Here is a 26,049-nt window from a genome sequence, read left to right on the forward strand (position 1 = left end):
TGTATCATGCGTATGTCAGGAATGTACATATTTGAAGGCGAGATCTCCGTGCAAGGCTCATCCTTATTGAGGGTAGCCATTGACTTGGAGCCAGAATTCAGATTTCTGACCTGGGGACTGCTCTGCTAGCGGCGTTGACCTGGGGGGTATAACCCTTGACCATAGCCAAGCGGTCTGGTCCAGTTGTATCCACGGCGGCCGACCTAGTCAATGTCAACACCAAATTCATCCAAATCGACACAGTTTCCGACCAAAGAAAAGGAAAACCTCATGTCCAGCCGAGGGATTCGTGGCGCCTCTGTGCCACGGTCTTTACCATTTGAGCGAACCTGTGAAGGGCGAAGGCGATAGTTATTAGTGGGTATTCCAATTTTTTGAGCCATTCCATTTCGTGTCCTGTAAGTCAATGCATCATCCAAGTCTGATCGAGAGATACAAGTCAAGTGCAAGGCACGAATTGTGTAGCCTAAGGTTTATATGGTGAGCCAGCCTCTAATAAATAGTACTAATAAGGCTTCGGAAAAATACTCAGAGACCGGGAGACATACCAAATAAATTGTTGGAAAGCTTGAAAATAGGATGACGAGTAAGTAGGCTATTTTGAGAGTCAGAGAGGATGCAAAACCTCGAGGTTTAGTAGATGCTAGATGAGCTCCGAATAATGACACGTTACTTACATATAGTATCTGACTGATGAAAGAGCAACTTCAAAGTTACGTTGAAATCAGTTATGCCAGGATCAACATCATGGCCATAACTTATAAGCTCTGATTCTGATTGTACCAGCAGCCATAGATATCATGTCTTGAGCCCAGACAAGCCCTGGTAGCATCTGCAGTCCTCTGCTTCAGATATTTTTAGAGGTGACTTGATGTCTCATGAAGTGCCTCTCGGATAAACCGTGTATGGGTTTATCCAGTAACTGGGGTTCCTCCAAATAATTCTTGAGAGTCTCCAGATGTGGTGCATGCATCTGGTTATCTGAGAATTATTAAAAGTAGAGGGAGGAAGCCGTAGGCTCGGTGGGTATGTTGGTAGCCCGTGTCATAGGCAACCTGAAAAGGTATAGCACGTGGGTTGAAGAAGGAAAGGTTGGAGATAGATATGAGAAGATCCATATAGGAAGAGTAAAGAAGTAGCTTGTATAAGTTCCAATGTTTCCTGAATGAGAGAATATTTTAGTCACCAAAAATGAGAAGTAGAGGGGGAGATAAGGCGGTAGCACGTACGGCGGAATTAGGGAGTCTTCTGTTCATTATAGAAGGCGTTAATAGAGATCGCCGTTAGGATCTCCATTTCTGACAGATGTGAGACTTGAGGAAAGGGGGACTGATAGATCAGTTGATAGAACGTTCCAAGGTTGTAAAATCATATCATGCATAGTCAGTGGAAGAAGAGCATTGAAGAATATAACATTTGAAAGGTTGTTGACACTTGTAGAAAGTCTAACAGGTGCCTAGAAATAGACCAGACTGTCTGTAACCTTGAAAGTGAACAAAGATTCAGCATATTAACATATCTTGTTTCTATTCCTTCTTCCAAAGAACTTTCTAATAGCAAAGGACAGCACTGTGCCTGGATATCGGTGTGAGGTTAGTGTAGAAAGAATGAGGAAGGATTTGTTATTGAAAGTGAAAAGTAAGTCCTTTCAGTATAACTTTGGAAGTCAGCTAATTTTCAAGTCAGGCATAATGAATTTGATATAGATAATGTAGTGAGTAGATCTCTATTTTAATCAAATACGTCAAGCCTGAGTCACTGGACAGTCAAGTCCAGGGCATCCTTAATACTGGTCCCTCTAGTCCAGAGCCTGGTCGACCAAAAATAACTTCAGCTCCTAGTTTCTCTGGCTCCAAATTCATCACAATATTAAACAATGTACTACTCCGTGTTGAAATATCTCGATCCGGATCTTCAGAGCAACAGATTGCTTGAGGTGAATTAAAGGTATCAGAGAAGACTTGATCCCGTAATACCGAAGGCGTGATGGCATCTCCAGCTCCATCCGCTATGAGCTCCCGGGCCAATTCTCCCACACGTTTCAAGCGAATTGGGGATCCTGTTAACCATGGTGGTTCCTCAACATATCGGTTCTCAATGAAGTGATTTGTATGCCCAATAAGACCATCTTCGTCTTCAGTGATATACTTATTTCCAACAGGTGATAGCTCAAGCCCCAGGGCAGTTCTGGTATCGGAAATGAGAATATGCTGAGCCGATGCGACACCTCCTAGAGACTCGAGAGTCTTTACTGCATTGTCGACCGACGTACTTTCAAGGCATAGTCGAAGCGCCACATGGATAGGGACTTTGCTGCTAATCATCGGTTTGGCTCGGATGGCATTTAGGCATGTTCCAACACCGGCGGAATTGAATCCAATCTTCCCGACAATCCCAGCCTAGTATTCATATCAGTTTCAACGTGTCCGATAATGTGTTTATCAGTCTCCAGGTGTCTCTCACTTCAGTTACGATGTATATGGTCGGCTTTCCGGTTTGCTCAATCGATATCATTGCCAAATTCTTCGATACTCTCACAGTCCAATCCCAGTTCTGAGATAGTATTCTCGCATTATTGCTCTTTCTTAAGCTCAGAGCAGTGCAGCCATCGGAGAACTTCCCTAAAGCGATCTCACTGCGGCAGTTGAGAGCAACTATATCCAGGATATCTAGTCCTGCCCCTTCAGCGATTCCTTCCATCTCCTCGTAGATATTTGGGACCAGTTTCTGGAGTGAAGGTTGGAAGTCTTTGGAAATTTTTCGTACATCGGGCCAGGATAGCTTGGAGGTATACTGAAACATAGATTCGTAGATGCTGATCTGGTCTCGGATTTGGTCGCGCAAAGACCGGCCGTGTTCGATTCCAATCTTCAAAATAATATGTAAGCCCTCTTCACAATCTGATTGATGCTCTAAAATAAGATATCACAATGATTATTACCTCTCGAGGACTCCCCCTCAGTGTGAGTTTGATGGGATCCACTGCAGACATGGTGGATAGATGACTGAAAGAATCGGATAAACGATGAAAGCGCTTCAAGATATTCGCTGGGAGGTTAATCGGTTGCTTTTAACAGCGTCATTTCCGAGGTTCTTATCAACCATTGGGGTATATGATTGCAACATTGACAGCCGAGCCGAACTCAGTTGGAGTCATGCGGGGGTTAGCCGATAAGACTATGACTCCAACTGAGAGTTCTGCGATAGGAAAGTCCACGCCATTCTAAATTCAAATGCAGTATGGAATAGGTTGGTGACTTGATAATTAGACTTCTAGTAGATCGTGAGAAGTTAAATAGGGTTTTATTATGGCGTTGACAGTCACGGTATAACGATCAATCGGTATAAGACAAAAACTATCTTCTCGTCTATATCGAGTCAACATTGAAAATGCCCCAGACTCGGATGAATGCTAGATCATCGCAGGTGCCACATATCACTAGCTATCTTGAATCAAATGCTTGAACAGTTTATCCAAATAATAAGCAGACTGCTTGGGGTACCTAGTCTTTTCATTGGACTCGTAGTCAATCCAGATGCTCCCAAATCGATCCGCGTACCCAGCAGCCCATTCTAGACCTCAGTTAGCTTTATTCACAAGGTACCCTGTTTCCTGTTTGAAATGGATTATACGTACCCCAGTTATCATGGAACGTCCACGCAAAATAAGACCGAATATCCACTCCATCCTCTTTCACAGCTCGAGCAACCGCGTTGCCCACATACCCTTCAAAGAACTTGATACGGAACGTGTCATTCAGAACCTCTGGCGATGGCTCAAATTCTCCCTTCGCGGTGGTCCCATTCTCAGTGATGTATATAGGCGTCTGATACCGCGCATAAATCCAGTTCAACAACTTTCGGAATCCCCACGGCGCGGCCCGCAGCCATTCAGTATCGCTCTCTTCACCACGAGGCACGCCATTCTTATTTTCATCAAGAATCTCCACATTGCCTTTATGATCATTGATATCCGGGGGCGTATCCTTGTGCTTCATGAAGAATGTGGTGTAACTGTTCATTCCATAGAACTCGGAACTTCCCAAAACAAGCTCGGACTCCTCAGGTGTAAATCGCGGAAGTCGATCGCCTAGCTGTGCGCGCATAGATGCAGGATAATCACCAGTCTTGTACACAGGATCGGCAAACCAGGAAATTTCAAACTCGCGAGCCCGTTCCGCTGCCTCCTGGTCGCGCGGATCTTCTTCATCCCAAGCCTCAGACCAATTCCCATGTAAGGTGATTCCGATGGTTCCTTGCTGCTCAGGTTGAAACTCTTCGCGGTACATCTTGGAAACATATCCATGAGACACAAGCTCCGTATGAGCCACGATAAAGGGTTCAGTGGATGAATCTCCTTCCTCATTGCGATCCCGGAATGAGGACCTTGCTGGTGCATGTACACCCGCCGCATATCCAGCAAGCGTATACACACCTGGCTCATTGTATGTGATCCAGTGCTTGACACGATCCCCGAATCTCTCAAAACAAACTCGCGCATAATTGACAAAGTCTGGTGTGTAGGCCTCCTTATTCAACATCCCGCCGTATCTATCTTCCAAAGCTTGTGGGATATCCCAGTGGAACAAAGTAACGAATGGTGTGATGCCATTGCGAAGAAGCTCATCGATCAGATTCGAGTAGAATTGAATACCAGCCTCGTTGACAGGGTTATCACGTCCTCCGAGCGGGATAATGCGCGACCAGGCAAGTGAGAATCGGTAAGCGTTGACACCACAGGATTTCAGTAGTGCCACATCTTCGCGATAGAAATCGTATGCTCGTACCGCATCGTCGGCGTTACTTCCATCCGCGACTTTGCCAGGTGTATGTCCGAAAGTATCCCAGATTGAAACACCCTTGCCATCTTGATTCCAAGCTCCTTCTATCTGCGCAGCAGCGGTCGCAAAGCCATGGAAAAAGTCCGGCCGAAGAACGCCTTTGACGTCTTGAACTGTAGCTAAGTCCATTTCTCCAATCTTCGGTCTTAGTTGATCTGGTGGAATAGGAATAGTGTGAAGTGGCGCTGATATGTGATTCAAACTATAGAAGCTTGGACAAAGAGGAGTTTCCTGCGGGGCTATAGTAGTCAACCGGCTAAGCTCTGTTAATTTAAATTGTTATTCACTCTCATTTTAACCAGAGCTCGGGATATGCGGAGTCTCGCTCCGTGTCTGTTTAGGGAAAGCCGGTGGATCGGGACAAGGATTATGCGGGGACGAGAATGAGAATGATGAGTTGGTCTAGTTTCTAATCATAGAATACGGAATCAAGGAAGATCATACAATTTTCTCAGGTTATCATGGTTAAATTCAAGCTGTGGATACTAGTCGAAGACTCGGATTTACTAGCTAGAATAATCCCTCGGTGAGATTTTATAGTGACCAGCACGGTCGATGTGCTTTTGAAACCCACCCTCCCCAGGAAAGACCACAGTAACTGGCTCTCCATGTAGTGATTCAACAGCTACATCACCAACAATACATCCCTTTTCAAAACTAAAACCTAACTCGAATCCCCCTCGCGCTCGTACACCGTGAATCGAACCACTCCAGTCACACGGACAAGCAGGAAGAAGTCGGATTACTCCGGACTCATGAGATTGAACCAGCATTTCAACAATCCCCGCAGCACCGCCAAAGTTACCATCAATTTGGAATGGCGGGTGGCTGTCAAATAGATTAGGCAGCGTGGATTGTGAAAGTAACAAGTCAAGGTGCTTTTGACACTCCTCCGCATCACGAAGACGAGCGAATAGATTGATTAGCCAGGCCCGGCTCCACCCTGTATGACCCCCTCCATGCTGCGCGCGTCGGCGAAGAGTTTCCCTACAAGCTGCAGCCAGAGCGGGCGTCTTATCCAGTGTAATATTGTTTCCGGGGTACAAACCCCACAGGTGGGAGGTGTGGCGATGGCCTGGCTCAACTTCATCGTAGTCCTGAGCCCATTCTTGCAGATATCCGTTTTTGCTTATTGTCATAGGTGGGAGTCGGGATCGGGTTTCGCGGACCTTGGGGAGAAGCTCATCATCGATTTCCAGTTGTGTAGTTGTAGATTCGAAGTCTCTGAGAACAGTGTCGATTATTTGGATGTCGATCGTAGATCCTTCACAGAATACACCCTTTTGTCCAATTTCATCGTAATATGAATTTTCTGGGGAGAGTGAAGGAGAAGTTGTGAGATATTTCCCATCAGAATCCTTAATCAGGAAGTCTAGGAGGAACTCCACACATCCTCGTAGAACCATAAAGTACTTGCGCAGAATATCCTCTCGTCCGGTAAATTGGAAATGCTCCCAAAGGTGACAACACAACCATGCACCACCCAGTGGCCAAAGGGTCCCGGGCATCCAACGATCCACCGGGTCAGTATCGGCCCAAATATCAGTATTGGAATGGGCGGTCCACCCAGAACATCCATACATCTTTTTCGCGGTATTTCTGCCATTGTAGGCTAGGCGCTCAAGATGTGTGAACAGGGGCAACTCACATTCCGAAAGATTGCACAGATTCGCAGACCAGTAGTTCATCTGTAGATTGATATTGATCGTGAATCTGCAGCCCCAAGCGGGGTGAAAAGAGGCATTCCAGATTCCCTGCAAGTTGGCGGGCAATGGGTAGGTCGCACTTCCCTCATAGCTGCATGACATGAGCAAGTATCTGCTGTAGTTGTGGTAGAGTGCAATCAAGCCCGGATCCCGAGATTCAGCCACTCTTTTATCAGTGGGAATATCTGACCGGTCGGGGCTGAGTTTTAGATGCATTCGTGCCCATATTTCTTGGTTATCTCGCACTCGTTGATCCCAGACCTTGACCGGGCTTGAATCAAGTTTTGCGATATCGGACATGGCATCGGTCTTGTAATCTCTCTGACAAATACTTGTGCGTGCAGCAATGTAGATTACTGCGTCGTCAGATTTAACTACCAGGTTCTTCCCAGCCTTTGTAACAGTGCCATTGCTGTCTCGATCAAGAGTCTGGACATGAAGGATACAACAAGCGCGATTACTCCATTTCCCACCAGGGGTGACAGGCATAGTGATAGTGTTATCTTTCAGACCCGCGGCTTGAAGGGGCTGATCTTCTCCAACTGTCTCAATCCAATCATGATATTCTTGAGACTCGTACTCGAGGTCGCTCATTCGTGCCAAGCGCAAAGTGAATTCGGCTTTAGCAGATGATCGGAGGCGCAGAATGAGGACAGAGGGATTGTCTGAAGCAATCATCTGTCTGTCATAGCAAACACCCTGATGCTCATAGTTAACATGCAAGACTCCCTTTGTGAGGTCCAGTGAGCGCCGGTATTTGGTAACTTGCTCAAGTTTGTGTCCAAAATCCAAGAAGAGATTCCCAAGAGGTTCATAGTGTCGCTGACTCGATGGATTCGAAAAGAAGTAGGTAGTAACCAGTCTCTCGGCTTCTGCATGATTGCCCTCGCGGATGGCCTTTCGGAGGGCAGGAAGATTGCTCAGTGCATCTTCGGGGGTTCGTTTTTGAGGTCCACCAAACCATACTGTAGCTTCGTTCAACTGGATCATCTCCGTTTCAGTGCGACCGTGGACCATGGCTCCAAGTCGGCCATTCCCCAGAGGCAATGCCTCATTCCAAGTTGCAGCAGGCTGCTGATACCACAGTTCACTCATTGAAGTATCTAGGTTCGGGTGTGCCGGAGAGAAAAGAAGGGTGCGTGACAGCTGACTAGTAGTTGGTTCAATTCCACCCAGCTCAAGGAAAGGATCGCTTAGAGAGATGATATCCCGGAATTGTAGTAAGACTCAAGCATGAACCTGGTAGCTTTGCTATCAATTCCAGGTTGATTGCTCGGGATAGACACGGCAAATACCGGCAATTCTAGGAACCTATAATCTAGTCACTTCAAGTTACTCCAGTTTAAACATTCCCACTCCTATTCTCAATGGAGCTTTCACCAAAATCCGGTTAAATTCGTTCCCCGGATTCCCCACCACAAATTGACTTTGATCCGGAGATTGGGACTAGCGGGGGAAGATTAAACTCTGAAGCATGTGCACATGGCAAAGCTCAATCTATACTTTCCCCCGCACCCGCTTCCAAGTGGTGGAGAAATTCACTTTGGGAATGGTTAGTAGACGCCCCATAACCTGGTAGGCAGGGTATTCCTGAAAAGAAAAGATGTTGCCACTAAGAAAAGGATCATTGATTGGTTAATTTCATTCATTTCAGGCAATGTGACCAACGCCAGCATTCCACCTTACCATTAGAATCCAATCATTATTGCTTTTTCTAGCCGCGCCACGCTATTTCACCGCAAGGGATGCCAGCGAGGATCTCTAGATCTTGCCTCTATCCCCCTTTAGTCTCGGATCCTTGTTGGTCTCCGTGACAAAATGGGGACTCGCGATAAAAGATTCAGCCATTATGCTCATTCTTTCATCTATCTCAAGATGACTTCTCGACATCCTTGTTAGCAGAAATACCCAAGTCCTCCCTGCACTTTTCAGTTCAGGTTCGGGGTTCCATAGCTGCAGCTGAATGACAAACTCACCATCTTCTTCCTGACTTGAAGCGAACCTCAAAATTATTCTGTGATCTTTTTTCTATACCCCCTCTCATCATGGCAAAGACCGAAGCCGTGGAGGTCGATGAGGTGCTACGGAAGGGACCAGAGCACGTCGAGGAAGCCGTACTCGCGAGATTGACAGAAGAGGATGTATTCAAGATTTCAGAGGAGGCACTTACCATCCGATCATGGACTGGGGTACGCCTTGGCCTGATCATGTTCGTGCAGGGCTGCAATCAAGCCGGGTTCGGAGTGGATTGGGGAGTGATCAGCGGTATCGACGCCCTAGATGCATGGCATGCCTATTTCGGGTTCGGCACAGCTGGATCTACATATGGTCTCATTAATGCTTTAATGAGCATTGGAACCGTCTGTGGTGCCCCATTCATGGCTTTTGCCGATGTAATCGGTCGTCGAGGTATCAACTTCACTGGCAACGCTATCGTGCTCCTCGCGGCTATTTTACAGGGCTGTGCAATTAATTTACCCATGTTCATGGCTGGTCGCTTCTTTATGGGATTTGGTACTGCACTGATGTCGAGCTCACAATATATTGGTGAGGTCTCTCCGATGCATCTCCGTGGTCGCATGGTTGGATTCTTCGGCGCTTGTTATCAGGTTGGCAGTTTGGCCATTCTTGGTGCCATGGTTGGCCTGGAGAACCTTCCTGGGAACAGGTCCTGGCGCACACCTTTGCTGCTGGAAGCTATATTCCCTGGCATTGTTTGCGTGACCATATTCCTTCTCACTCCTGAGTCCCCTCGTTTTTATATCATGAAGGGCCAGCGAGAGAAGGCAAAGCAAGTAGTGGCCAAGTACCACACCACCAGTGGTGATATTAATGAGCCGATCGTTGAGATTGCGGTCAGACAGATGGAGGAATCCCTGGAAAATGACAGAGCCGGGTTCAGAGCTTTCTGGGACTATCGGGTGTTTTTTACCAAGACTGTTCGCTACCGACTCCTGGTCCTCACCCTATATTCTATTTTCCAACAGTGGAATGGTGGTGGTATTATTTCTTACTATGTAAGCATATTGAACTTGCGCTATTCCCTTCCGAGGCTGTGCTATACTAATCTAAACTTTGCTCTAGTTGACACCAGCCCTTGGGACTATCGGTATCGATGACACAAAACAACAACTCGGAATCAATATTGGAAGCACAGCAACCTACTTCGTCTTTACTGCGATCGGATCCTTCCTCGTCGATATTTTCCGCAGACGAACCTTGATTTTCGCGGGCTTGATCAGTATGATAATATTCCAAACTGCTACGACCATCACATCATGGCGGTACAGTGTCAGTACCAGCAACGCTACAGCAGCCCTCACTATCCTTTGGATCTTCCTCTACCAAGCCTTCTCGGCCTCGCTTATTGCTACGATGCATAATTTATACCCAGTGGAGGTGCTTTCTTTAGCATTACGTGCGAAAGGAATGGGTTTATACAGTCTGATCCAAGGTGGGGCTGGAGCTGTGCAAACCTATGGAATCAGCGTGGGAATCGACAAGCTCGGCTATAAGATCTGGGTGGTATACATCGTATACAACACTGTCCAGCTGGTATTGGCCTACTTTACCTTCCCGGAAACCAGTGGTCTGAGTTTGGAAGAAATTGACAAAGTTTTCGAAACTCCTGGGGTTTGGCCTGTGAAGATGTCATTGGATATCGAGACGGCAAAGAAGGAGAGAGTCGCAGCGGAGCGGGATGAAGAGGCCATAGCTGGACGCTGAGATACGCATATGAATCTAGGAACGGATATTCAATGTCCCTGTCCCATTTTACGGAAACGCTCTCTTAGTCGAATAGCTCTGCAGTGAACTAATCTGTTCTGATGATTGCCTAGCTACTTCGCTTAAATGACAAACACAGCATGACTGGCTTTTCCGTCACAATTTACTCAATTCAGTTCCTCTTGTGACCCAAACTCCGAGATTCCCATGATTGTTAGACTCATACGATTGCCCAAGCTCCCAAAATTTCCATTTGTTCACCTGAAATCAACGAGCTGCAGCTATCCGGCTCTGGTAAGAGATCTGAGCGTGGTTCGTAGATTATTACTTTCCCAGGAGCATCGACCACATAATTAACTATTTTCTCATGGGTCCACTTGGACTTTAAATGAGCCAAAAAAGCAAAAAGAATCATTGACAGCACGGACTATTAAATAAAATGTCCATGCGAAATAGATGAAACAGCGTCGGTTCCGATGAAGCTGTACTTACCCGACGGAGGAATACTCGTTCTGTTGCACCAATTCCGTCTTCCATCGCCCACTCTTGAACTTCAGAAGGATCGATAAGTCATTAAATTACAGCAGCAGCAATTTTGGGTCTACCTTGTGATGAAAGGATGTCCTTGTGACAATTGACCCTATTACAAGATGTAGTGTATGTGTAGATATCCCAAGCTATGCTCTCAAATCAGATGATATTTCTAGCCCTAAAACGGTCAGCGTACATTTGTAAATCTAATTGAATCATGATAATATGATTGCATGAGCTTCCCTTTAATTCTTCCCTTTGCATATCATTGCCACCAGTCTGAGTTCCAATCAAACCTAAGAACAAAGGTCCCCCATATCGGCTTGCAGTGTCACACAAACAGCTCAGGTACCGAGCTAAGGTACTTTTCCTTATACCATCATCTGGTCTCCATTTTCTATCACCCTTTCTGGTCTACGACGCTGAATTCGGCGTTTTTGGACAATGGCTTACATTCAATTCATCATGTGCTCCTAGAAAGACAAGATGGTCAACAGATTCCTTGCACCCGACAGTGTTACAAGTGGCATGATGCTCTGTAGCATTGCTCGGGTGCCGACGAAAGTACCCATGTACTTGGGTATAGCTCCATAGAATGGGCAGGGAGAGAAAATAACCACCCCTATCGCTATACCAATCGTCTTTGTTGAGTTATTGACGGATTGACATATTGAGGTTCTTTCCAATGTTTTCAGTACTCAATTTGAGTGAAATAGAACATTTAGCATAGTTTCGGTTTGCATACTTGGTATCTTGAGGCTTTGAAGCTTCAAAGTAACATTGGAGCTTCTTCCTTGGGGAGCACAACATCCGTCCCCCTAGATGGGGATGAGTTAGTCACAGGCAAATTTAACGATTCTCGGTGCCATTCGGTTCAAAATGTTTCCATGCAGAGATAGAATGTTCTTCGATCCCCATGGGTCATGTACCGATATTTACATGCCAGTGGCTCCAAGTACTTGGAATGCACGGTGAGACGACGAGAAGGCTTAATGACTGACAGGTAACATCAACTCTATTTTCGTGTAATTTCCCATCGACTCCCCTATCAAGAATGAGTCTAGATAGGACTAGCTACGGCTTGTGTGATTTTTCAATTTCCGCGTGGCGAGGAACTTGAACTTGAATACGATATGAGGCAACCGTTCTACTAGTACGGAGGGCAATGTTTCAATCCGAGAATCTTTGGATGATACAATAATTGTAGTAGTTACTTAGATTCATTTTTCAACATTAGACAAACACTAGTTTTCTATACAATAAATATTATTCTTAATAGTATACGTGGCCAACATTGAATGTTTGAAGTACCCGCACAGTCCCTGCGTACACAACCATACGGACCGAGACGGGACTGCTGCATCTCCCGATCACCTACAGATTCTCCCTGGAAGAAACATGGTGTTACCATCAAGCCTAGGTAATGTCAATTGGCTCTATAGTCATGAGACTCTTGGTACATTTTTTAATTTTTTTAATGCTGGGTTTGATGTTTCTTTTCAAGTTTTAATGTGAGGGGAAACAACACCCTACAGTAACGCTCAGGCAACCTTGTATACTTCGAGTCTCTACCAAATTCAACCTTGGAAGTTCTAGCAAGTTCCTAGTAGACTCAGTAGACCTCCGAGAGATGCAACTGAACCATTTAACTGTTGTAAATTAACAGGGTCTTTGAACTTCCTCTTCAAATTTATTTTATTATTTTTATTTAATTTTGAATGTTTTCATTTGTACCTTTACCCACCATCATTTCCTTCTCCTTCCGGGATTGGTCCTGCATCTTTTGGGTGTTTCGTAGTCCCTATTGTTTCCCCTTAGTATCACCCTGGATGTAGCTGGTCGGGTATTGGATGACCAAGTTCTCCATGACAAGCGTGTGCCCAGGCGAGCTTTGCTCTTTAATATAACTAAACATTTAATAATATAATTAAAGATTGTCAGGCGCCCTTCTTGGGTCTCTAGCTACACCTTTTCCAACGTCTGTCTTTATTCTTATACCTATTACTCAGTTCCTTTTTTTATTTATTTGCGATTACTGGAGTTCAAGTTTGCTTCAACAAGCACATTACGTGCACCTTATCTTTTTGTTTTTCTTCATGGCTCATTGCCACCCGGTGTTCCCATGCATACTTATTTCATGAACGTATGCCACGCCTCCAGATCTGTTTTTCCAACTTCATCGGATAAAGACGTCCAAAATACATTCTAGCACACCTCCAACTTCAGTGCTCAGTGTTTTTCATTTGGACTGAGTCCTACGAGTATACATTTCCCCTCGCGATGCCACCAAAGAGTGCCCAAGATTCCTCCGCAATGCCCGAAGCCCAAGGCTTAAAATATGACGAATCAGAGATGACTCTCTTCCATGCCAAATTATCTTATCACTCGACAATTGAGGAGCGTATGAATTCGAAGGACAATAACTTGGCGTCCATAACAGAGGCACAAGGAAAACTGTTGAAGAGATGGGAGCTGTTAAGGCAGACTGAGAAAGAGCTAGCTGAACAGGGCAGAAGCCTTACTCCGGCTGATAAAACATTGTTGGCACAGTTAGCATGGCGATATAAAGAGCTGGAGAAAGCAGCTACGAATGGTTGATGTGCTTGAAGATGGTCAAAAGTGCTGTTCCTTTTTTTTTCTTTCTTTTTTGATTTCTCGTGACCTCTTCTTTTGGCGAGCATACTACACTGAATGTTGACACGATAGGCATTTTTGGCGTTGGGTTAGAATTTTTACAAAAGCCTTAAGCAACTGGTATTTTGATCATATTGGTCGGGCTCTTGGCCTTTTCAAGGCATTCTCAAATGTTGTGTGGAGTGAGATCTTATTCCTGTCTCTTTATGCCTCCTATATAGCTTAAATACTCTTTCTATTATTTCTTTCTCCATTCATCTTCACAAGTCTCATGGGGGGCTTTTGAATTTTCCATTGGGAAAAAGATGACATATAAAGCGAGAGAAAAAAAGAAAAGAGCATGAAATGTGCATTCCAGAAGATTAACTTGAAAAGGGGTACCTTGGGTCTCAACCTCTCCCATTCTCCTATTCACTCAATATTCGGTACGAGCTTCTCATTTTCCAATGTTGATCCACGTCATAGATGGTTGCAGGATCAGGACTCGAGAGCAAACCAGCTGACCGTCACACAAACACCAATCGTGGTCAACATCACAATAGTAACGCTTTTAGAGGCCCGTCAAATGTCAAATCAAACAAAGAACGACTCTATCTAGAGACCGCTACATTTTGGTGAACAATGACAAATGATTGTATTTCGGAGAATTGGGTTGAAATGCAGCTCTCTGTGAAACCCACCGCTATGTCGTGTGGGCATGAATTTGTATTGGAAAGAGAAAAAAATGCAAAACAGACATATGGAGGGGAGAAACCGTCAACTTCCAAGTTTGTATAGAGCATATCGCAATCTGCTCGCATGACTTCAGTTGATGTGGTTGATCATGCATCAATTCCGATCAACCGCCGAGATTGAGGAATCATGCACATCGTGCATTGGGCAGCGATCCTTTGCCCCTCAGATAAGTCGCCTGTGCGCCTGAATATTGAGAGGTTGTGGATTCTGGGCCATGGTGATTCAAATATTGCTACTCAAAATAGACCTGGAGATGATTATCATGGATGACGATTCTACCGCGACCTAGGATAATCAACTTACTAGTAGGAATCATTGATATATCAGTATACTCTGTTTAGTAATTTAAGGCAATAGTATGAAAAAAAATGATTCGATCAAATTCAAAACTGTACAGAAATCTGTACAGGCCCAGTCTCAACATAACACCATGCATGAAAGTCGTCACTTGAATCCACTCATCAAAACGTTAAAAAGGCCATGGTGCAAAAGTTCAAAAAAAACTCAAGAGATGTAAAGATAGGCCCATCGAAAGGATGCCATAAAAATAGAAAAGAAAAAAAACAAAACATCTGAAGTACTGAAAAACGCATCCAAGTCTTCAATAATCAGATCAATGATGTCACGATTCTTAAAAACGGGGAAATGAAGAAATAAGAGATAAAGAAAACGAAAAATTCAACATGGAAAATCATTGTATATGCTCATTTTTCACAATGATAAATGTCATGACGCCTCGACGCCTTGTTCTATCGGGTGCAATTGTGCGGGTATCATTTTGTTCAGTATGTGTGGTTTCACTCCCCCGAAGTACGGGGTGGAGGAAGTTTGGATTCCTCAGACCCAGATGAAGAGAGACTGGTTGGGGTTCCGGAATCACGTCCAAGACTTGCGCGAGATCCCTTTTCTCTCAACACCAAGCGCGTTCGAGGATGGGACGGCACGGGCGCAAGATACTTGTCAAGCAGCTCGCTGAGGATTGGCGACCGAACCGGTTTCGGGAGATAGTTGTTCATGCCAGCATCGAGACACTTCTCTCTGTCGCCTTCGATAGCACTAGCAGTCATGGCGATTACTAGTACCTCGTTCACATTGGGATCGGGATCCCGGCGGAGCTCGCGGGTTGCATTGTAGCCGTCCAAGGTAGGCATCATGACATCCATAAGGACGATATGGAACGGGTTACCTTCGTTGGATCTTGTGCGAAGCGCATCCACGGCTTGTCGTCCATCACTATAAGCCTCGCATTGTAGGCCTAGTCCAGTGACAAATTTGACCGCGATTTTCTGGTTAATCGGGTTATCCTCAGCAATGCAAACTCGGATTTGATCGCGGGGGATTTGCGTCAGATCACGGACGGTAGGTCGAGGAGCCTGTTTGCTTTCTGCTTGAGTCAGGTCTTGCGACCAGGCGGTCTTGACAGCCGTCTTCTTGGGGGCTTTGTTGAAGACTAAGTGGAAAGTGACGGTCGTTCCAACTCCAGATTCAGACTCCAGCCATATAGCACCACCAAGGACGTCTTCAATGATTGCTTTGCAAATACTCAAGCCCAATCCACTACCTCCATAGGATCTTTCAGTAGATGGGTCGGCCTGGGAGAAAGGTCGGAACAGACGAGCCTTTTGCTCTTCGTGAATTCCGATTCCAGTATCAGATACAGAGCATTCAAGGCGAACACGGCCCTTAGCCTCGCGTGCGACTCTCGCTTTGACGGTAATGGAACCCTTCGGTGTAAACTTGTAGCTGTTGCTGAGGAGATTCATGAAAATTTGGTGTAGACGGACTGGATCACCCAGGACAACCAACTCTGCGGGAACACGGTCTAAATCCTCAATTGTCTCCAGACCTCGCTCACGGTGGGTGTATCTAAGTGCACGGATCACCTCAGAGATTGTCTCCTTCAGGTTTAGCGGCACTATGGAGATCTTCATCTTGCCAGCTTCTAGTTTGGAGAAGTCTAGAATATCGTTGATGAGAGTTAACAAGGTGTCGGCGCAAACCCTGATTGACTCCACATATTCATCTTGCTCCTTGTCCAGTTTGGTGCCTTTCAGCAACTCTGAAAGTCCAATGACACCATTCATTGGAGTTCGAAGATCATGGGAAATGTTTGCAAGGAAAATTGACTTGGCTCTTGCAGCATCCTCCTTAAGTTTCACGTTGTGTTTAGCTTCTGCCTCTGCAACCTTGGCCTTCTGCTCTGCCTCACGTGCTTGAGCAAGAGCCCTTTTCTGAGACTCAATCATGGAAGCATTCTTGGCGCTGACTTTGCGGATTTCACGGAAGAGTAAAGCATTGGACAATGAGATTCCGATTTGGTTGCAAAGAAGGTGCAGAACCACAACGTTTCGCTGTGTGAACCAATTCGGCTTTCCCTCCAAATGAATAACACCAAGGAGGTTGTCCGCTTGGATAATCGGCAGCGCAATAACAGATCGACCTTGTGGGTAATTCGCAAGATAGGCCTCATTGACATTAGAGAATCGCTCATCCTCGAGAACGTTGTGAACTAAGACTTCCTCTTGTGTACGCATGACATAGTAACAGATATGCTGCGCCATCCGACTTTCTGTCTCCGAAAATGGAAGGCCATCGGGGTAGGATCTTTGACCCTTGTCTGCGTCCGCCGCTGCGGCAATGGCAAATCCTTGGTCATCGAAGTTTGTCGCAATCACTGCAAAGTCAGAGCCGTTACAGGACTCCAAGAGGATCTCAAGCATCTTTGTAAAGAGCTTGTCTATTTGAAGTTCGGACGACATAACTTGACTAGATTCCAAGATACTAGACAGGTCAATGATATCGAGACCAACACTTGAGATATCCATAGGAGTCTCATCCGAATTGAGACCATTCTGCTCAATCCATTGCTGTCGTCGCGCATCTTCCTCTATTTGAGAAGGAATTATGATCTCTTCCTGTACAGCATCGCGGGTAATCTCTAGGAGGGAGTCAAGGGTCTGGCAACCAACATCAACAGCCCGAACAGAGGTCGCTGTCTTCAGAAGCCACTCATGCTTCTCAGCAAGCATGGTTGCTTTGCCGGCAGCACTGATAGAGCTCCAGGTAGCGATAGACTCTTGCATCAGGGCACGAGCAGCGCGTTTCGCGCCACGTCGTATAAGAAACTCGCCCTGGAGCTCAAGAGCGAGAGCTTCTTCTAACGGCCATCCATGGATTTGACAATGATCGATAGCAGCCTCAAAATTCTGAATTGTGGCACCATGGTCGTTTCTAACTTCGGCAATCAGTGCTTCCAGAATGAAGTACCACATGCCGTAATTTGCATCGGAACAGCGACGAGCAAATTCGATTTCAGCCTTGTACTTGAGAATCATATCCATTTTCCCATCGAGGTACCCCTGGGCAGGGTAGTCGTTGTGAAGAGTAAGAAGTGAAACCGCAAGATAGAAGTGGATTATGTAGGACACTCGCACGGACCAGAGTCTGTGTGATGTTTCGAGCAATTGAGTACCGACCTCGATTGCTTTGTGGTAGTGGCCAAACAAGAATAAGGGGATCATGGAAAGACCCAGATAGAGGTCTCGGGGTCTATCTGGATTGCTAGTGTGAGTATCCAAGAAGGTCATGTACGAATTTGTCTGATGCTCATCATCTGAAATGACGTTTTCGGAATATCGAAATTCTGTTTTTCCTTGCAGAGCTCGTGCGAACCTGACTATGAGGGGTATCAGTAATCGGGCTAAAAGAAAACTTCAAAGTGGGAATACATACCGAACAGCAATTATGCTGGCACCACCGCGAGTATCTTGAGACCACATAGGAATATCCTCGGGAGTATCAATACAGAATGCCTCCAGCTGACCCATATCTTGACCAAGGAATAATCTTGTCATGGCCATTGATGAGATGCTAATGAGAGTGATATACGGGTCACCCATTGTGAATGTTGCCTCAAGCGAAGTCTCCAATGCAGGTAATGTTGACGCCAAAGGAACACGAAGATGACTGACATAGAGATTATGAACAATGGATCCCCTGCTCTGGGTCCACAGTTCAGGGCAACGTTCAAGCAGAGATAGGGAAAGATCACTGAGTTTCGCTCCAAATTCAATGTCCTTGAACCTGCTCAAAGCAATCATGGCAAGATGGGAACAGCCAATCGATATTTGAGTAAAGCCACCTCTTGAGATGTGAATGTGCATCATCTCAATAGCCATTCTGTAGAAGACCAGCGCATCATCCCAGTATGTAACAGCCATCGCTTCGGCCATGACAGCACCAATGGTAATCAAATTCGGGTCCTTGCTGATAGGCTTTTCGGCGACAGATCCGAGGTCTGTTGACTCGAGGAAAGACTTGAGCTTGAAGAAAGCGACATCACATTCTTCATAGGTAGTAGGACCCCGCAGGTGGACACCAAGTTCATCGAGACATGACAGCAACGCCTCCATTGAGCGATGGTGATCGCCCATTTGAGCAAATATCTTGGCTTTGATGACCCAAGCCCTTGATTTACTTACCGCATCTTTGCCATGAGCAAATACAGAGCCAATCAGCTCAAGGGCCTCGTCACTCTGAGCTTGAGACCAAGACATCTCAGCGGCCGCGATGTAAAGACGCATCGTCTCGTCGTAATACACATCCGTCTTAGTATCATCCCAAGGATCATCCTGAAGGAGCGCTATGCAGTGGCGGAAGTACCAAAGAGCAGTAGGTCGAGCGCCAGACTGGGCAGCCGTTTGACCGGCCTCCCATAAGATGCGGCGATAATCAACTCTACGACTCACGCGAGACTTTATCCTCGGCGATGCGAGTGCCACATGATGAGCCATCGAATACCGGCTCCGATGATCATGGTAGTATTTCATCAACGCTTGCGAAACGATGAAGTGCATTTTCTCAACATTGCGGCCTTCGCCTAAGGAAAGAGCCGCTTGTGCGAGACGATCATTTGCGAACCTAAAGTAAAATTCAAGATTAGTTAATGAACTTTGTCACTTCCAGAGATCCGTGAGGTTGTACGAACTTGAACTCGTCGTCAGTTTTCCCGGTGTCAAGAAGGTTCGCTTGAATCAGATATTGTAGCCCAACCACCATATCACCTTCAGATTGTCTGACTAAGGTCACGTTGGCTGGCGATGTGAGATCCAAATCTTTGTCATCGTCGGTCGGGGTAAGAAATTCACTTGTCAGAAGTTTCTGAACTAGCGAAAATGAGAATGGACTTCCAAGCAGAGCTCCCCAAACCATAATCGACCGGGCTGCAGGTGGAATCTCTTGGAGGCGTTTTGTCAGGAAGCCTAACCCCAGGCCTTCTCCATATACGGGAGCGACAAATTCGTTGAAAATCCGATCTAGATCGAATTGCCATTTTGAATCCTTCCATGAATACCATATGCAATTCTTACGATAGCAAGTTTCAAGCATCACGCGTACATAGAAGGGATTTCCTTGGCTCTTTTCTTGGATCACGGCGGCAAGTGGAGTGAGCGTCGTGTTGGGGTCTTGATGCATTGTTGCTGCGACGAATTCCATGACATCATCTTCTGATAACGGCTCAAGCCTAATCTTCGTGATGTTCGGCATGTCGGTCTCAAACAGGGTCCGAATCTGATCAGGCGTGACCGCATCCTTGCGGCTTGTCAGCACAAGTACACAGGGTAACTTATGTCGAATTATGCTCAGAACCAATTCCAAGGTCTCATCATCAGCAAACTCAAGGTCATCCAAGCACACCGTGATGAGCTTGAACTGACACAGCATTGTCAAGATTTCAATGAAAATGTCCATCAGGCGCATGTTGTTTGAGGCGGCATTTGATAGAAAAAAGTCAACCGATGACTGGTCATTGTTCATCCACGGGATGTGAAGTCGCTTTGCTGGATCATACTCCCCGCTCTCCTGTTGGACAAGTTTCTGAAGAACCGGAAGTTTCTCAGATGGTTTGTACTTGGCTCCTGGTGCCATGAGATGTTCTGGGAGATCCAGCACTTTGTGAAGCGTAGGCCACATAGGTCGTAAAGTGGAGCGAATGCTGTTGTGATAATTTGTGTTGACGTCTTGCTCTGAGAAGATCTGACGTAGTAGACTCGCTAGAATTTTGGCAAATGGTTCAAAGGGCACTCGTTTGGCTCGGTCTAGGCGGGTGATTGCGATGTATCCCGTTTTGCGGATGAGTGGCTGAACTCGATTCAAAAGATCCGTCTTTCCTATTCCTGCCTGGCCACTGATTGCAATTACCTCACATCGACCACTATGGCGGTATTTTGCTCCAGTCTTTTGTTTGGCAAGAGAGTTCAATGATTCCGATTGACTGAATGTCTGCGTCGATGGTTGACTGTGCGTGTTGGTCCCAACGGAGGGATGACTTTCCCTGTCAGTAGTATGAGAGGAACGAGAATGTGAGGGGCTTTTCATTTTGTTGTAACTCAGTGCTGGTGGCGTATGAATCATTGGGTCTGTGCCCGTTGAAGTTTGGCTAAGTCTTGGTGGAGGCGTTGTGTCATTACTTGCTACAGAGTCTTGGGTATTGATCTGCGCAATATGATACTGAGTGGCATTTGAGCCAGATCGAGGAGGCAGATGGAATGAACTAGCAGATTCACTGGAGATAGAAGCAATATCAAAGCTGTCCACGCGTCCCTCGGAGATTGAAGCGTTAGAGGCAATAGCATGAGCCGTTGCGGGACTTTGCGTGGATGCCTTCGCAGATGCTGCGGCCTGGCGTTTTTTGACCTTTTCCACAACATTTATGATGGTATCGTACTCTTTCTGCCGGCCAATCATTCTAGAAGGAAGGGTGAAAAACGATGAGACGTCTCGTTGCGCGATCTTGAAGTTGTTTAAGGCTTCACTTTCTCCATCGCCTAGCAATTTAGCCACTTGAGCCAAATCCCGCTTGACCGACGAGATTGTATGATAGCGATCATGTACAACTTTCTGGGTCATTTTCTGAACTACTGCGGACAGAGCATCCGGAACGTCCATTCTCTTTGCAGAGACTGGAGTCAATTTCCTGGTAAGAACGTTCTGGACCACTTCAACCGGGTCACTGCCTTCAAAGGGTAATTTTCCTACAAGCATAGACCAGAAGAACAGACCCAGTGCATAGATATCTGTGCGGCTATCTGGCTCTGTCGGCATTCTGCCAGTCTGTTCGGGTGCAATGAACTGCAGCTTGTACTTGGCTCCCAACTCTCGGGACACGGAGGACCAGCCTTCACTTAGTACATTATCGAATGAGCGTGCCCCATTTCCCATGTTGGCCAGTTTGACCGTCCCTAACTCGCGGCTCAAATGGAAAGCATCTCCACGAATTTCTCCATGAACAGTATTCATACCATAGTGTAGTATTTCCAAGCAGTCACATGCGCCAATCGCAAAATCGAAAAACGCTGGCAGGTCGACCTGCTCATTCGGTGTCAGGTTCTGGTCACCTTTTGACCCCGCGACAAAGGAAGCGGGGCCAAATGTAACAAGGTCGCGTAGTCTGTCATGACCCGGGACTCGAATATAGCCACTAAGAGGCTTCCTCCATCGGTGGGATCGGCAGGAAGTCGTATTAAGTCGATCGGGCGCACGGTATGATTACAATCAGGGTCTGATGATTGCACAATCGATCTGAGCATATGAAACTCTCGTTCAAGTCGGATAAAATTCGTTGATACGCGAGCGACCACCGGTACCCAGACAGGTTCATGATCGCCGCCTCGCGAAAGAGACAGTTCGCTACTAGTCTCGCTCACACTGAACCTCCGATTTGAACCTCGCGCGGACGGTCGTACCTCGGTGCGGGGGGAATATCGAGTCAAACTAGAAGGACCGGAAGAGGCGGGGCCGGAGGAGGTCGCGATCGGGGTAGATAAATCTGAATCGGCAACATGGCGAAAGCCGGAGATATGCCAATGGTTATAGGTGGAGTGGAATGGTTCAACTGACTGATCCCAGGTGTAACCGGGGATCTGGCCCAGACGTTCAAACAACCGGGTAGGTGGCAGCGGCAGATCGTCGCTCAAGAAGTGACTCTCCTCCATCACGACAGGAAGTAGCGCAGACTTGGGATTAAGTCTTCTGTCCTATCCACAACCTAAGACCGGGACTTCGATGTTCTTGACGGCCCAACTCCGTGCGTCAAGTCAAGCGGAAGACGGAACAGACATAGAGGATGCAGGGGCTAATAATAAAATGGCGGAGAATCAGCCCCCAACTTGTGGTAGGGCTCCGTCGCAAGGGTTCGTAGGGGGGGGTCAACAGGTCCCGGCACCTGCAATAAGGATCACAAGAGGAGATAACAGTGCTTTCACTGGTACAAAATGACCTAGAAGGCCCCAAAACGGCCCGCGCGTGCTTAATTCTTTCGAGTGGGACACTTTCGGATTATCTATTTTACGTGGACAATGTATACCCGTGAACATCCAAGTCAGGTCATAGGGCTGTGAATCCTGTGATAGTACTCAGCTGATACAGTAGATAATATGCAGATGTGAATAGTTCGGCTCTCTTAAATCGAGCTTTCAAGATTTATTGCATCACCGAGAAAAAGCAAAACATCCATTTAATAGCTCTAGAGTGTCCACCAAGACCAAATTCAAATCTCCAAGTGGCTTTGTTAGCGTCAATGTGCATGCTTAGTCATGTTAAGTATAGATCGGCGGATGCATCCGAGTTACATACTGCATACATAGAACATATCTCATCCAAATCTCAATCTCTGATTGGGTATAGTAGGTTCAAACATACTACTCAAATGGCAAGCATAACAAACTACTTCCAAAGTTTCTCACATATCAATTAACTACAGCTACCCTGATCATCATTTGAAGGATTCGACCCTGGAGGTTACATTGAAAGTACCTACTAGTACACGCAACCCCACGTTCCTTCAGTTCCCTCATATGCACCAACCATGCAGGCATCTGGGGCCATTTTCATATTGGAACTTCAAATCGGATGACAAAAGTTGAATTTTTATACTTATGTACATTCAACCTTGGAAGCACTCAAGCTCTGATGATTTGGGTGAGATGGATAGACCCACATGGACAAAACCTTCAAGTTAAAACATTCCAAGGTTCAAGTTGGCACCGGCACTTGAGCACTCCACCCAGAGTCCTGTCCCGCTTGGGCGGTAAGGGCTACTACTACTACACTGGCACCTAGGCACCCAGGCATGGTACTAGTACTGCCTAGGTACTACCTAGTAGTATTCTAGATGTCATGTGCTGCTATGTCCATTGGCATTCCAACTTGAAGCCTGAGGTTTATATCTACTGCCATGATAGTATATGGATGTATGGAAAGATTTATAGTATGATGTATGAGCTTAACTTAAAGCTGAATGCAAACTTGAAGCCTTCCAGTGAGCCATGTGTTAATACGAGATCTATTAATCACTTACCCTGGAAATTCTCCGAGCTCTGAATTTTGTAAGCCATTCTGAAATTAGAATATTCTCCATTGGATGTACTCTGTATTCCCACATGGATGTGCGGGTGTAAGTATCGGATATTCCGGGGATCGAATGATCTAAGACTCAACGTGAATTCAAGTTTGTACTAGCTAGCACTAGTGCCCCTGGTAGCCCTGGAGGTGGCCTACTACAATACTGCCAGTCACGGTGCCAGTGAAAGTTCCAACCTTCAAATGTTCAAGTTCAACCCCCCGGGCCGAACCAGAACCTTGGAGGTTCTTACACTCCTGAACAATACATAACTACTGGTATCTACTGCCAACTTGAACATCATCCACGTATGGATTATTTGAATGGGCTCGGAAAAGACTCCATGGCCCCCATGGTCTTACTCCGAGAGGACTCGGGCCAAACTTGAACCGTCTGACTGGATTTAGTGCTGCCCCATCGATGCGACTATATCCCCGTTAACCAATCCCAACCAAGCCGATCAGCCTTAATGCCATTTAGGTGCAGAATTCGCCCACGCTTGTCGCAAATTATTCTTCACGCCAGCCAAAGGGATTCCACATTTCAATCACTGGCGCTGCACTGGGCATCCTTTCGGGCACTACGGGTGTTTTGCGGCCCCGGAGGTGGCTTTTCTATCTACAGTCTAGAATATTATCTTCCTTTTCTCCCGAAGAAAATATGCCTCCCAATAGGTTAGACCTGATCCGAGTCACCTCTTCAGGTCTCCCGTCTCTTCCAGCTCGGAGTTTGCTATTAGTACTCCGTAGTGCAGCTAAACATAGCACATATGCTCAATGACGACAGGTCAGAAACACTATCAGCGGTGATCGTCAGAGTGTCAAAAAAGAAAAAAGGGGCTTCAAACTGGGGCTCGGATTTCACTCGTGTCCTCAGCCAAGCGACCGTTCGACTCCATTCCGAAAGGGGGGAAAGCGGGTTCACAGTGGACGCGAAGCGCCACATCAGGTCGATCGTCTCATTTCAATGGGAGAAGAACTCGCCTATTCAAAACCTAACTCTCTAGTCTCCTTTCCTTTCTAGCCTATCAATTGTTCCTAGCTTGTTTTTGAAGGGCTGTTTATTTTATATTATTTTTTAATTTAATTTAGATTTTTTTTTTCACGTTCTCCGGTGACTCCCCCAGAGTTTAGGCGTTTTCTAGAAACACCGCTAATGCGCCCTTGGGTTTACCACTTGCATCATCGTGCCGAAGGCTGGTGATAATGATCGACCCATTTTGTCCTCATTTCTCATTAACGCCCTGGGATGTCAACGAGGGTCTAGACCATAGCGAGTTCTTAACATTCCAGGACTTGAATGCCCAGATGTTCCATGCAGGTAGCCTTTGGATGGTCATTGCACTCCTCACTCCGTACAGAGTACTCTCATTGCCGCATTGACCTGAGGGTCAAATGACGTGGAAATCCACAAAGTCGAACTATGGAGTAGCGGTATAAGCGATAATCTCAGAAAGATTGAATAATTCATCACCTAGCAACCACATGGGATGATAGACTAAAGCTATGACCATTAATATAGTTCCGATAATTTGGATGAAAAAGAGATAAAAAGAGACCGAAAAGTTGGAATTTTCACAAAGACGGAGAAAGCAAATCCCTGTTCTCCCCTGTATTAAACCCATAATCCGTACTGTAGTCTTCAGAGAGATTCAGAGGGAGTACCCGTGGACGGAGTATGCACCTGTATCAGGTACGTAGTACTCAGACCTCAGACCTTCTATGTATGAGGTGTCGTCAGAGGTCATCTGACTTCAAATTAGTAGGCAAATGCATCATGTGCAAACATCAACATCAACATCACATCTTGTATACTTCTTCCAAGATTATATTCATATCAGATCATATAGAGTAATAGTAGCCATATATTCAAGATAGTCCATGCATTAGAATGAAGTATGATCAGGTTCTTTTGAATCCTCCTTATTTTTTTTTCTGCGCCAGGACCAGGGCCAAACTACGTCATACCCCATAGACCAACCATCATGTTGAATCCACTTTTTTGCCTCCTTCATCCACTCCTAGGTCGATCCAAGCAATGGCCTGGCGGGTACTGACGCCAGTTTCCCAAGAGTCACTCTTGTCTGGTTCCCTCGATCCCGATCATCCCCCCCTCAAACCACACCCACACAACAACCTTGACTCGTTGACCCTTCCCGGCTTCACCCACAAACAACCTCGTTGGCCTGGACGGCCTATACACCGCCTGTCGCTTATTCATCTTACCTCTACACTCTCATCCAGTATTCAAAATTGGTCCAGTTATTGACTTTTTTTCCCCTAATTTTTTTCTTTCCCATTTCTTCTTTGGTGTTTGGTAGTTCGTTTCATTAAGTCGACACTGTGAACCCGTCTTCGGTACCCACCCCACGACTTTGTTAAACGGACCATTGTGGCCGAGAAATGATCGCCTCACCTTACTCCTGCGCTGTCGTCGTCGCTCAGGAGTTTTGATTTGTTCTGGTGGAGTGAAGAGA

General features: G+C 46.1%; 6 protein-coding genes across 6 annotated transcripts; 2 read left to right on the forward strand and 4 right to left on the reverse strand.

Annotated features, from left to right (window-relative positions):
- Window positions 1-1,766: 1,766 nt before the first annotated feature.
- N7483_009722 (putative acyl-CoA:6-aminopenicillanic-acid-acyltransferase) lies at window positions 1,767-2,992 on the reverse strand (the record flags this gene model as incomplete). Its single annotated transcript, XM_057093149.1, has 3 exons — window positions 1,767-2,399; window positions 2,464-2,868; window positions 2,942-2,992. The coding sequence occupies 3 exons, from the start codon at window positions 2,990-2,992 to the stop codon at window positions 1,767-1,769; spliced, it is 1,089 nt and encodes a 362-aa protein (XP_056944323.1).
- Window positions 2,993-3,439: 447 nt separating this feature from the next.
- N7483_009723 (glycoside hydrolase family 1 protein) lies at window positions 3,440-4,970 on the reverse strand (the record flags this gene model as incomplete). The annotated part of the gene is made up of 2 exons (XM_057093150.1): window positions 3,440-3,573; window positions 3,638-4,970. The coding sequence occupies 2 exons, from the start codon at window positions 4,968-4,970 to the stop codon at window positions 3,440-3,442; spliced, it is 1,467 nt and encodes a 488-aa protein (XP_056944324.1).
- A 377-nt stretch (window positions 4,971-5,347) lies between these two features.
- Window positions 5,348-7,642, reverse strand: N7483_009724 (glycoside hydrolase family 95 protein; the record flags this gene model as incomplete). The annotated part of the gene is made up of 1 exon (XM_057093151.1): window positions 5,348-7,642. The coding sequence occupies one exon, from the start codon at window positions 7,640-7,642 to the stop codon at window positions 5,348-5,350; it is 2,295 nt and encodes a 764-aa protein (XP_056944325.1).
- Window positions 7,643-8,592: 950 nt separating this feature from the next.
- Window positions 8,593-10,273, forward strand: N7483_009725 (putative MFS sugar transporter protein; the record flags this gene model as incomplete). The annotated part of the gene is made up of 2 exons (XM_057093152.1): window positions 8,593-9,564; window positions 9,632-10,273. The coding sequence occupies 2 exons, from the start codon at window positions 8,593-8,595 to the stop codon at window positions 10,271-10,273; spliced, it is 1,614 nt and encodes a 537-aa protein (XP_056944326.1).
- A 2,811-nt stretch (window positions 10,274-13,084) lies between these two features.
- On the forward strand, window positions 13,085-13,402 carry N7483_009726 (uncharacterized protein; the record flags this gene model as incomplete). Its single annotated transcript, XM_057093153.1, has 1 exon — window positions 13,085-13,402. The coding sequence occupies one exon, from the start codon at window positions 13,085-13,087 to the stop codon at window positions 13,400-13,402; it is 318 nt and encodes a 105-aa protein (XP_056944327.1).
- A 1,568-nt stretch (window positions 13,403-14,970) lies between these two features.
- On the reverse strand, window positions 14,971-22,167 carry N7483_009727 (putative sensor histidine kinase/response regulator; the record flags this gene model as incomplete). The annotated part of the gene is made up of 4 exons (XM_057093154.1): window positions 14,971-17,845; window positions 17,906-19,093; window positions 19,161-21,541; window positions 21,919-22,167. 4 exons carry the CDS (start codon window positions 22,165-22,167, stop codon window positions 14,971-14,973), a joined length of 6,693 nt encoding a protein of 2,230 aa, XP_056944328.1.
- Window positions 22,168-26,049: the final 3,882 nt, after the last annotated feature.

The sequence above is a fragment of the Penicillium malachiteum genome, assembly GCF_028827825.1.
Source record: "Penicillium malachiteum strain IBT 17515 chromosome Unknown utg000004l:1.0-4883003.0:1.0-4884900.0, whole genome shotgun sequence".
Taxonomy (NCBI): Eukaryota; Fungi; Ascomycota; class Eurotiomycetes; order Eurotiales; family Aspergillaceae; genus Penicillium; species Penicillium malachiteum.